The sequence below is a fragment of the Mastigoproctus giganteus genome, chromosome 7 (genome assembly GCF_048544385.1).
Source record: "Mastigoproctus giganteus isolate SK-2022 chromosome 7, ASM4854438v1, whole genome shotgun sequence".
NCBI classification, from domain to species: Eukaryota; Metazoa; Arthropoda; class Arachnida; order Uropygi; family Thelyphonidae; genus Mastigoproctus; species Mastigoproctus giganteus.
Genome location: NC_143581.1, coordinates 187,498,215 through 187,511,260, shown reverse-complemented (window position 1 = coordinate 187,511,260; position 13,046 = coordinate 187,498,215). Strand labels below are relative to the sequence as shown.

Below are 13,046 nucleotides of genomic sequence, written 5' to 3'. Positions count from 1 at the left end.
TTAAATGGTTACATTTATTTCTGGCAGTAAACATCAGGAAATCATTTTATAAGGCACATAGGAGTGCATAACATAGTACATACTACAGAAAATGGAAAATTACACATTTATAACAGACGCATACCCACAGTAATATTTGTCAAGTTCTTTGATAAAATCAGATGAATCATATTCTCCTGCAGTTTCTTGTTTTCAAATATTTTCAGCTTCGGATGCAACAGTATCGTTTCCGACTGATTCAGCTTCTGATTCAGCAGGGTTGAAGATATTTTGTAGGCAGTTCTGCGAAAATAATCAAAACATTTTTTTTCTCTGTTATTCTGAATTGTTTCTTTTATGAAGATTAATGACAAAAATTTAAAAAGTCAAAATGAAGAGTGCCAACAAAAAATTTTAATTTTGAATGTAAATATTTTCTGTGCGCAGGTTATAAAATGTTTCCCAACAATAATATGAAATTCTGTTTCCTGGGACATTTTTATTGCCTTACTGTAAAGGTATTACATTAAAATATGCTAAATGTGTTCAACTTTTATCGCCAGCAATTTAAATTGATTTTATTTTGTGGGTTTACCAAAACGAAATATTTTCACTGAGGGCTGTTATGATTGCAAATAGAAACGTTTGCAATTTGTTAAACTTCCACTAGAAATTGTATAGGCCATGGCGTTTATTTGTTTTTATCTTAATTTGAGAGAAAACTTCAAAAATTTAGAAACATATTGCCTTTGTTCACCAGAGATGACAGAGACAAGACTGAGACAGCACTGTCAGAGAATAAATTGTAGACAAAGTGTGAAAACAAAGGAATATCAGCGTGAAAAGAATAAAAACGTAAGATATATCGAGTAATTCTAAATTTGCCACTTTCGCCATGATTAGTACAGTGAGAATGAAGAGAGAGTGAACTTTTAGAAAGAAAACCACATTCGTTACCATCGAATTCATTTTTAACTATAACAGATGAAATGATCCTTGATCTTCTTGAAAATTAAACTTTGGGGGTTTTCTCAAGAAATTTAACATGACGGTGTAACAAAAACAGAAAGGTAACAGGCAAAAAAATTGTAAACACCAAGGTTTTCAGAAAGCGTTAGATTTATGCTAAAAATCGGTGTCTTCGTTCCAGTGACTAAAGCATGAATCATGCAAATGACATCCAAGTTTCTTCGCGATATGACTGTAAAGGAAGACTCGGCCTAACAGCATGTAATTATCGATACCACGTCGTCAAGAAAAGATTTTAACCATTTCTAAAGAGACATGACTGGAGCGCGTTTGGCAGGCACTTCAGTCTCTAAGACAACTGAACTCGCTAATGTGTCACGAGGAATGATTTCCAAGATCATCTCTGCATGGGAATCTAAAGAGAAGAAATCAACTACGAAAGGCAACTGTGGGCGAAACCGCAAACTCCAAAATCGGGACGTTCGAGCATTAGTACGATGTGCAAAGCAAAGCCAGCGACCAGAAGATAATCAGTTGTGCATGGATTTCCGCGCAGGACGCGAGAGGCCAGTTTCTTCAAAAAGTTATACGTCGGGAGCTCCATAGAGTTGGATATCATGGTTGAGTTGCACTTAACAAGCCACATCATTTGTATCCGATAACGCAAGTAGTCGTATCCAATGCAGTTAAGAGCACAAGCAGTGGACTATCGAGCAGTGGAGGAATGGTATATGGTCCGATGAATCCCCCTACTCATCTCATTCTCTGTGGCAAATGAACGAGCTCACGTATTGCGCCACCCGATTGAAGCTTTCAACTCTAATTGCTTGGTTCCTACAGTTAAGGATTCTGGCGGTTCTGTAATAGTGTAGGCATTCTTCCTCGTGACATAGATTGGGCGTGTTCATTCCATTAGAAGGAAAGATTAATGCCAATCGCTATTTAATATTAATGAGTAATCATCTTCATCCAACGGTATTTCTTTCAAGAAAAGATCGCTCACTTTCACTATGACAATACTTTAATCCACAGACCAAAGGTTTTCTAAACATGAGACTAAACCTTTTCACATATAATGGCCAACTCATTCATTGGATCTAAACTCGATAGAAAAGCAATGGAAAATTGTGGAACGACATGTCAGAAAGCGTTTTCCAGCTCCATCGAACAAGCAATAATGAGCAGGAATGGTGCTGTGTCCCTCCTGCTGACTTTCACACACTGAAAGACTCCATGTTACGATGTATCCAGGCTACACTGGACTCATATGGCGATCCAACACCGTATGAGTCATTTTACTTACTCTTTCCATTTTTTAAGCATTACCTGTATATTTCTATTTCTTAACAAAGAAGATAAGATAAGCATCTGAACCAGGAGTAGTAGAATCTCATAGTGATATGTTTCTTTTGCAGTAATTGAATAACCCTTTAGTATATCTTATGGTGTGCACACTCTATTGAATGATTCAGAAATCGTCAGAAACACAAAAAAAGCACTTTAAAATTTAATGCGGAATAATTATAATTAACGCTGAAGGCAAATATAAATAGATAAAAACCAAAACACACTTACTTGAAATGCTAACTGACCAGACCACTCATCGCTGCTCTCCTCCATCTGAAATTGAATTCGAAAAAATTATTGGTCTCAAAAAAATGGGTGAAATTAAATGTAGAATAAAAAAAATTCCTTTTTTCCGAGTAGAAAACAGCAAGTAGATATGCATAATGCAAACTAATATTTAATTACAGCAGTGTTTTTATCAATGAAATAAAATCGCAATATGTGCAGTTTAAAATTAAATTTACTTGTACTAAACTTCTCATTCACTAAAAGGTCCACAAACAGTTCCTGATATTTGCAATTCTTCCTTCTTTCTTGAATTTGTCTAATAAGGGATTCTGTCTCCAACAGATTTTTAGTTAAACAAGCATAAATATGAATTTCTATAAAGATCAATTCTGTCATGTAAAATAAAAGTGTAAAATCATTCTTTATATACTAGATCAAATTATATCCCTGGAATTTATTTAACACCAGGTTTCACAGAAACGCACAAAGAAACCCTGCGGTTGCTAGATTGAGAGCAGTATCATAAGAATCAAATTGAGACTCGTCCTAGATCTGGTCGAACTGTGCGCTACGTGTTTGCCACTCGAATAGATACTGTTTTCTTCCCAAACATAACAACGTATCTTTGATATGTCAATGTAAAAGCTATCTCTGGACTTATCGGATAAAATCAGAATTTCATTTCAAGAATTGATTATTTAATGGTATTCTTAACATCCAGTTGCCGAACCAAATCGTAATTATAGCTCATTTTAAATGGAAGAAAATATGAAGAAACATTTTATTTTCTGTCAAAGCCGAGACGAGATATTTTGTATCCTAGTCAGGTAGCAACACGGGCATCCTTATTTCTCTCCAAATATCAAGGGCTTTGAACTTACACTATTCATTCCATTGAAAAGTTGTCGAAATAGATGGCTCGATTATTCTTCCCTCTCTCGGTTCTGAGTTGGCATAAATCAGTCCTGTAATTCTGCCCAATGTTAGTTTTTACATTCAGCGTACTTTCATTGCTAAAATATTTAGTAAACTTAGCTTACATTTCTCATGCTTTCTAAAATATATAAATTTTTAATACTCACATTTTCGAATCCAGCGTGAAAGCAATCTGCGGTCTGCAAGTTCAAAAAGACGAAGAAATAATCAGACAAATGGGTTCAGCTGACATAACCAACTATATGGAATATTAAAGAGTGCATCGTAATTCTGGTTAAAGTATATTTCGAAACTCTTTTCATGTTTTCACGGTTTATTCCGCCTGAAAACCGAATTACATTACACTTTTCAATTTTTGAAATTTGGTAGATTTGATTCAGACCATACTAGTTTTACGACAAACTAAATTTATGTATTTAACAAAATGTAATTATGCAACTTGATGAAATCCTTTGAATTGTGGTACGTACCTGATGGAATAATCGGTCTTGAGAACATATGCTTCTTACCAAGGGCAGAAATGTACTTTCTTCATTCGGGAAATGTTCTGCTATGCATTCAGAGATAACTCTTAGCACCTAAAAAAAAAAAACATCATTATAAAAAAAAGTTGTCGTAATTTTCTCTGTTATTTTTACAGATATTTATATAATAGATTGAAAGAAATAATTTCAGTTTAATATTCGATTTTGGTGGATAAGAACACCAGAGAAAAACAGTCAACGACATTCACTTAAACATATTAAATATAACAGATTGCAATGCACTGATACTGTCAAAGACTGATAGTATCAATCGAAACCTACTTCATTTACGTTTCCGACCTTAGGGGGAAGCCAAGTTCAGCGTTCAGCTAGAGATGACAACAACGCATAAACCAGCAGTTCACAAGAGCAATTTATCAATCCCTATGGTGTCCAACGCAGAGCAAACTGATCATCTGACCTTCTCTCTCTGTATTGGCTTCATCGTGTCAGTGCATCATGATGGGAGGATTGCATTTAACATTTATTCGAGACTATAAGCATCTTAAGATGTAATTTGTTAATTCTGTTTCTGTTCCAATTCCCACAGATTAAGAAACAAAGTGTTACGAAAGGCTTGGGTATCTCCTTATGTTCAGTTGTTAATTAAAATTCAAAATAATGTTACTGAAACGCAACGCATATGACCTCCAAGTTGTTTAGAATAATACCAAATTTATACTGTGCAAAGAATATATAAATACATAATTACTAGATAAACAATAAACAGATGTAATATGCAGAATATTATTTATTTTCATGTTGTGTGTGAAATTAGGAAATATTTTATACGTACCTTTCCAGTGAAAAGATTCATGCATTCCGAAAGCATATTTTTGTGTTCCTCACTTTCTGGAAATAATAGTACTGCTATTTAGAAAATATGCTAAATGATTGTAACAACTTGTTAAATACATTTCTGTGCAAAAATTATATCTCAACTTTAAAATTACCATATCAAGGAATATACGTATTCCTTGATATTTCCCCAATTATTTGGGGAAATTTTATGGATCTTTCTGGAAGCGCATTGTTTTAAAACTCATTGCTCTTAATTTGAAAAGAACTAGGCTTGTGTTTTCATGAATTAAGATCTCATAATTTTGAAAGATACTACTCTGAAATGAGAGGATATCTCTGCATAATTCAGAAAATTAATATTTGTAGAAGAATAAGAGAAATTTACCTCAAAATGATTAATTCCAATAACAGAACAGATAACACAGCTTTATTTGTCAACCTAAATCGGTTTTGCAAGGTGGAATGTCTGGCAACAGATTTAACCGATAAAGAAAAATTAGAAGGGACAAGTAGATGTGCTAATAGGTAGGAGTGGAAACACCGCTTTCTTCCTTAATTTGAGAAACGTAAACCTAATTGTTGTTTAACTTTAAAAGTTTGATTTTAGGTATTTTAAGCTAGGCACTTCTATCAAAAACAACTTTAGAATATAATGACAAATACGGTCCTACTCTGAAAACGGATTTTTCATGAAAGACAAACGCTCATAAATCACGGTAGGTTCGTCTAACAACAAAGAAAAGGCCTTTGAATATAACTGCATTTATAGAATAATAAAATTAAAATTTTTACTATTCAATAAATAATTTATGTCTTTTTGATTTTAAGTAAACCTAAAGATTTCATCTGTAATTTTTAATAAATTAAAGTAGGTAAATAAAGGAAAGTGAACAATCTAATATTCTATAACAATCATATATCACTATATAAGCAGATTTTATACTTACGGCAAATTGCCTTCACTAAGGGACTCATTTCACCAGTGCCAAGAGCCAGCAATGGCAGAATGAACAGAACAAACTGAAACTTCATCTTTTTCAGTGAACTTCCTAGGGACTGCAATCCGAATAAACGCTGAAGGCAACTGAGAGGCTGCTACAACCCAGGGCTATAAATCAGTGCGAAGAAAACTTATTTTTATTCCATAAGATATGAACGCATTAACTTCCGATAAGATTAAATTTTCCGCTTCCTTTGTTTTTTAATAGCTGGAAAACTTCCGTTCCAGAATTTAATCAGTAAAATTTATATTGAAATCCTTGTTGCTCTGATGATAACAGATCTTGAACGGTAAAAGGATATATAAAGATTTGATTTGCAGGTTATGTGATTAATTAGCCACAGTAAGCGCGCTTCCTGGTGATTTCCATGACAGAAATAATTTTTAAAAAAAGCACAAATGTAGTAGTAGGAGTAGGGGCATGTGATGCAAGAAAGCAAGTGTATGAGCGTATGCAGCATCAGCCAAAAATAAAAAAATAAAATTAACACCGTTTCCTCCAAATGCCTATCCAGTTTCTCCTTAAATTTATTCAACCTATCAACTTCCACAACGACAGATGGAAGTTTGTTCCAGCAATTTACCACCCGCTGGCTAAAGGCAAATTTCCGCACATCTATTCTACATCTGTCTTTCCTTAATTTTAATTTATGCTCCCTTAGGTTCGTAATCTAAACAAGTGGAAAGATCCCATCAGAATTCAGCGTGCTCAACCCATTCACGGCCTTATGCACCTCAATCAGATCACCGCGCAGGTGCCTAGTTTCCAGCCACTGCAATTTGTAGAATTTAAGCCTCTCTTGAAAGAGGATCCCTTCATTCCCCTCACCAATCTTGTTGTCCTTCTCTGTACACGCTCAAGTAAATCTACATCCTTCCTAAAATGAGGCCTTCAGACCTGTACACAGTACTCAAGGCGTATCCTGACCATTGTCTGACCATTATACAGAGGGACAATCACCTCCTTTTCCCTGCTAGCAAAATTCCTATATATCATTGGCAAAATCCCATGACCTGCCCTGGCCATCTGTCTTCATTGCTCAGAAAACTTCATATCTGCCTGCACAATTACTCCCAGGTCTTTTTCATTTTCTACCACCTTAAGAGTTGTACCACACAGTTGGTACGTTTCTCTGGGGTTACTTCTACCCATATGCTGTACTTTGCATTTGTCAAGGTTAAACTTCAGTGGCCACTTCTTAGCCCATCTGCCAAAATTATCTAGATCCTGTTGCAGTAGCACACTGCCATTACTGTCATTAACAACCCTGCCAACCTTTGTATCATCTGCAGACTTCGATATGAAGCCTGATATACCTTCATCAATATCATTGATAAATATACAAAACAACCAACAGTGGACCCAACACCCAACCCTGTGGGACTCCACTAATAACATTAGTCCATAATGAGCAGCACCCATTGATTACCACCCTCTGTCGTCTCCCACTTAACCATCCTTTTATCCAAACTAGCAATTTACTCTTAATACCATTCTGCTCCAATTTGTACAATAGTCTTTCATGCGCATCAGTGTCAAAAGCTTTCCTAACATCCAAGTATATGATATCAAAATTATTTTTTGGATCCAGCTCCTTTGTAACCACATCATAATATCCTATCAAATTTGTCAGCAAGACTTTCCCTTAACAAACCTGTGCTGTGTCTGAATTATTGCTGCACTCTTGTCTAGATGATCCTGCAATGCATCTTTACCCAGTGACTCCATTATTTTACCCGGAACAGAAGTTAAACTAACTGGTCTGTAATTACTCGTGTTACCCTTCGATCCTCCTTTGTGAATTGGGGATACATTTGCACATCTCCAGTCCATGGGAACCTCCCCTGAGTCCAAGGATGCTGTCATAATTATGGCTAAGGGTTTGCTTGGTTGCTTTGCCGCCTCCTTTAATATAACTGGGTAGATCCCATCCACCCCAGGTGCTTTTCTTACGTTTATCTTCAACAATTTCTCTTCCACTTTGCTCTCAGTTATTAAAAATCATTAAGTATCCTGCTACAATTTGATACGCTTCTGCCCATTTTCAAACCTTAATAATTCCTCACGTGTGAATGTAGATGCAAAATACTCATTCAGTTTGTTTTCTATCTCAGCAGGATAATCAACAGTCGAACCATCGATATCAAGTGGACCAATCAGATTCATCCCCTTCGTTTTAGAGTTTATATAAGTAAAGAAATCCTTGCTGTTTTATTTAGCATCTTTTGCCAAGGATTTCTCGTAATCCACCTTCGCCTGCCTAACCTCCTTTGTGACCTGATTACAGACTAGCTTATATCTGCCATAGGCTTCTGAGTCGCTTGATGATTTATATGCATCCCATGCATTTTTCTTCCCTGTTACGAGTCTTATTGCCGGCCGGGCTAGCCGAGTGGGTAAAGTACCTGCCCGGCAACCCAAAGGTCGCGGGTTCGATTCCCGCCTCGGGCTTGGATCAAAGTACTGCAAAAACCTTGGGAGGTGCAATATGGCCACAGAAGCCGATGCGCCAACAACTACCAAATATAAAAAAAAAAAAAAAAAAAAAAACGAGTCTTATTAGTTCATTTGATAACCATTTAGGCCTAAACCATGAACAATATTTCTTAATAGGTATGAAACTTTTAGTAGCATCCACAATTAATTCCTTGAATGCGTCCCACTTAGAATTTACTGTTGGTAACATCGTCAGTTGATCCCACTGTACAGAATTTAAAAACTTTCTGAGACCACTGTACTCACCTTTACGGAAGCAAAAACCCTTTCCTTTACCCCTGATGGTAATTAAATCTTTAAGTAAATCCCACATCAGTAAACTGTGATCGCTGCCACCTAGTGGTTCCTTTATTTGCAAATTCTTAATACACGAATGATCACTGCTGATAACCAGATCAAGAGTATTACTTTCTCTGGTTGCCTCTCGAACATGCTGCTGCAGAAAACAATCATCCAATAAATCCACAAAAGTCTGACTAGTGTGTGTGCCCAACCCACAAGTTCCAGTCAATATCTGGGAAGTTAAAATCCCCCATTATAAGACATTCCGATTTACTAACCCACTCTATTTCTCTGTACAATTGTTCATTGTACTCATTCGAGTCATTAGGCCTATAACACACTCCCACTCTTATTTTTGCTTTCGCAGTGCTTAAGTCACACCAAACTGACTCAACAGTGCACTGTTCATCTATATCAACTGGGTGCACTTCTTTTGATTTTATGTTTTTCTTAATTAACAGCACAACACCTCCTCCCCTCTTATCCTGTCTATCGTTTCTGTACACATTGTACTCCCCAAATTCCAGTTCGGCATTCCTTATATCTGTGTGACACCACGTCTCTGATATCCCAACAATATCCGCCTTTGATGTCTTGACCAACACTTCAAATTCATAAAATTTATTTACTGTACTTCTAGCATTGGTATACATGCAAGCATACATGCTCCTATTGCTATTCCTAGTTACCCTAACACATCCCATATACCCATCCATTTCAGGATGACTGTCATCCGTCCCTGAAACCCCCAACACCCCTCGCTCCAGGTCGCTACTTATTCTAATAGAAGTTGTGAAAGAATCACCTTCACCTCTGCCTACAGCTACTGTTAAATTATTAGTCCTTGTATCTCCCCCCAAGCTATCAGTTTTCCGACCTGAAAACTGATAGCTTGAAATGTGTGGTGCTAAAGAAGCAATAAATATGATATAAGAAACCTTAACTTGTTCGAGAAGGTTTTCCAGATCCATTCCAGTATTACTCGCATTTGCATAACAATCACTCAATTTTGAGTTTAATACTGGGCTACCTGCAACGCTCAGCTCTTCGTTCGTCTCAATTTCTTCTGAATGTTAAATCAAGTATCTTTGTAATGAGATATTTCTTACACACACACATATATATGTATATATATATATATATATATATATAAGCATTACTGTTGAAAAGTAAACTGCAAAATCAGATATTAGACAAGAAACGAAGCAAACACGATCAATACCTTTTCTTGCAATTTGCTTCTCGGGACCTCGGCGACCATAATGGATTTGACAATTCTTCCTCCGTATTTTCATCTTTCTGCTATATTCTGGCATAAATGACATCCAACCACACCGCACAAGGTACCAATCAAGTTTATTAGTGATCACAACTTGCCGATAAAATCCTTACTCTAAATTTCAGGTCGAATGTTCAACAAGTCAAAAACCAACAAGTTAATTAAAAATATTAAATAGCTGTTATTAAAAGTAAGTTCAATTCCATTTGTTGTTACTAAGCAAAGTGGTTTCTTTTAAGCTCTAGTAGCTCAACGGTAACAGATCTTGCATGCATGTGTTTGGACAAGAAAAATAAGAAAGGCGATCCCAGGTCTAAAAGAACAAGATGAGAAGATTATTCTCCAAAACGGTCTTCTACTAAGACCAAAACTAATCGACAAGCAAAGGACATAGAGTCCAGCTTAGCTAAAAACAGCAGCGAACAGAGACATAAACGCAAGCAGTACTACACTTCCTGATAAATATCAGGAAGTGTAGGAACGTTATATATAATGGATTATATATTATCATATCACATATATGCCCAATTGGTAGGATCGCCGTCTTCACACCGGATGGGGAGGCCCTGAGTTCGAGCCCGTCGATGACGTGAGGAATTTTTATGGACCTTTTCCACAATGTGTCAGAGTTAGTCGGTCTTTAGCGAGGGTAGCATGGTTTTTCGTCCAACAAACCAAAAAAACAAACCAAAAATCTAACACAGAACACACGCAATTTACAGACGATATACACAGAGCAATATGTTCTTAGTCGCTGGTGTTCCTAAAACCCTATTACTACATCAACAACAACATATATATATCATATATAATCCATTTAATCAGAATACTCAGAATACTGCCGTGGCTTCAGTTAATTGGCGTAAAACAAACAACTTTGACTGTAGTCAAAGTGGAGACGTGTGTGTGCTCAGAAACTAAAGTCAGTGTCTGAGCACACAGCTCTCTACTTGTTTTGTATACGAAGAACTAAATCAATTGCTGATAACTCATTTTCTGCACAAACATTCACGTCCGTGCAATACCAGGGCAACTCGTTACAAAGGCAAGTTTATTCTGCTATGAGAATGAAGACCAATGCGTTATCCATACACATTAAATCCATCTACCACAGAAACACAGAAGTGGACAGTTTACAGATGTAATTAAGTTCAGTTGTTAATGCTTAATAATCACTGAAATGCGCTTTTCCAAAACTGCTCATCCACTTTAAAATCCAGAACATTTTATAATCCGGCATCTCTCAATCCCCGAGGGCGCCGAATTTTAAAGAGATGTTGTAAAAGATATTATAACGAGGTAGTACTGCATATCTTGGTAACCTATCCACGATTTGTCATATTCCTTACTCCTAGTAAATATTAAGTCAAGATTTGTTTATTCGTATTTTCTTTTAGAAAAACTGAAAAACTGTATTTTGAATTTGGGGTGGAGTTCACCAGTTAGAGTAAGGAATCATGAAGCAGTTAGCTTTTTTTTTTTTTCTTCCGTGAATTTTGTTATTTATCTTCTACACTTTCTCCCGTTTCCGTTACAATAATCAAATTTCTGGGTTCAGTTCTATAAAGGTGCAATCTCGATTTATTATCGGGTAAGAACTTAAGAAACTTGGGAGTATGCATTTAGGGACATATGACGATTCAAGGAGGGAGAGATAGATATTTGAAGAAACCACTTATTCTTGTTCGTAGTGAATATTACATTGGGGATATATGCTTTACTTGCAGCTCCCTCGGTAGATGCTGCCCATCGTTCTTCCCTCCATTTCAGGAGAAGCTCTCCTGTCACAATCTGCCTTTTCCTCTTTCGTGTTGCTATCGATATCAATTATAATGTCCAGAACTTCATGGTAATATTTTTTTCTGATATTATAGCACAACCCTTGGAATAGGATACAAAGATCCAGAAGCAAAGAACCAAAAATGACCCGTATTTAGCTTACCCAACAAAATGATTTTGGTTTTCGAAGATAAGACAGTAAGTTTATTTTTGAGATCCTACCATAAAAAGTCAGCTATCACCGAGTTCACATGTTTTGTAATCCAGCTGTGGAATTTCCCTGAAAGAAGATAGTTCCTGCCTGCACATGCAATATGATAAATATCTTCAACACTTCCCATATATCATCTTCCAGTTCGTGTCCAGTACCGTCATCTCTCATATTCACAAGCTCCAGCATCTCCTTGTTGCTCCTCAAGTTTCAGAGTCTTATCTAATTTCTGAAATTGTCCTTAGGTTTATAGTCTAACTTCATTTTCTTCTGATGCCTTTTTGTTACCGCTTCCACGAAGTTTGCAACAACGCTACTTTTAGATTCCACACTTGTGTTATTCTCTGTAACTCCTGTTCTACAACTACTCAATGAAAGGGACTTACTCTTAATTATCAAATTATTTTGCTTTGTGACTTTCACCCAATATAATATTTTGATAAGGACGTACTGTGCGGCGTATACTCCAAATCTAAAATACAAATATACAAAGTTAGTTTTGAAAACTAAATATTCCCACTAGAACCTTCTTCCCTCTTCTCTACTCTTATTGAAATTATTCAGTTATGGTCTCCAATAAATCTAAACAGATAGATAACATATAGAAAAATGTACCTAGGAAATCTACCACGTGGAAGATCCCAAAAACAAATGTATGTCTCCAACTTAACCTCCCCATAAGATCCAACAAGTTTCCAGTTGGAAGAAACTCATAAATTTGAAATACCAATGTGCAAAGAGTAACTGTCAGATCCCTATGCAATAGCACATGCAGCTATATGCTCTTTTGACAAATAAGTGCTGGTTTTGACCTCAGTTCAGTGAAGGCGATTCTCCTCTCCTGAGCAGTTGTGGGAAACTTATTTAGGTCAAGAACTTGAGCCATAAACGAAGTGTACTGTAATTTTGGGGAAGGAGGAGGAGTTTAAGCCTGTTTAAGCATGAGCATAAATTCGCCTGCTGTGCTGGAATCCCCAGGATTATAAACACGTTTAGTCTCGAAAGCTACAGGTATCTATTTGTGATTAAAGATATTTCATTTTACTGGTTATACACCTAATTATTTATAAGCCTATTTAAGCAATCAAATTTCACTGCTGGATAGACGGTGACACTGATGAAGTTCCATACGCAGGAGATAGATTTTACATGGAGAAGTTTTGCTTTTAAGAACTAACAAAGCTGGTAATCAAATACAAAAAATTCTCTATGTC

The 13,046-nt window shown here is 36.2% G+C and overlaps 1 protein-coding gene across 1 annotated transcript; it reads right to left on the bottom strand.

Moving 5' to 3' along the window:
* LOC150083443 (uncharacterized) lies at window positions 1-5,866 on the bottom strand. Its single transcript, XM_090377287.1, has 6 exons — window positions 5,732-5,866; window positions 4,780-4,835; window positions 3,930-4,037; window positions 3,606-3,638; window positions 2,524-2,568; window positions 1-282 (listed from the first exon to the last, which is right to left on the bottom strand). Exons 1-6 carry the CDS (start codon window positions 5,814-5,816, stop codon window positions 193-195), a joined length of 417 nt encoding a protein of 138 aa, XP_090233413.1. The 5' UTR covers window positions 5,817-5,866; the 3' UTR covers window positions 1-192.
* Window positions 5,867-13,046: the final 7,180 nt, after the last annotated feature.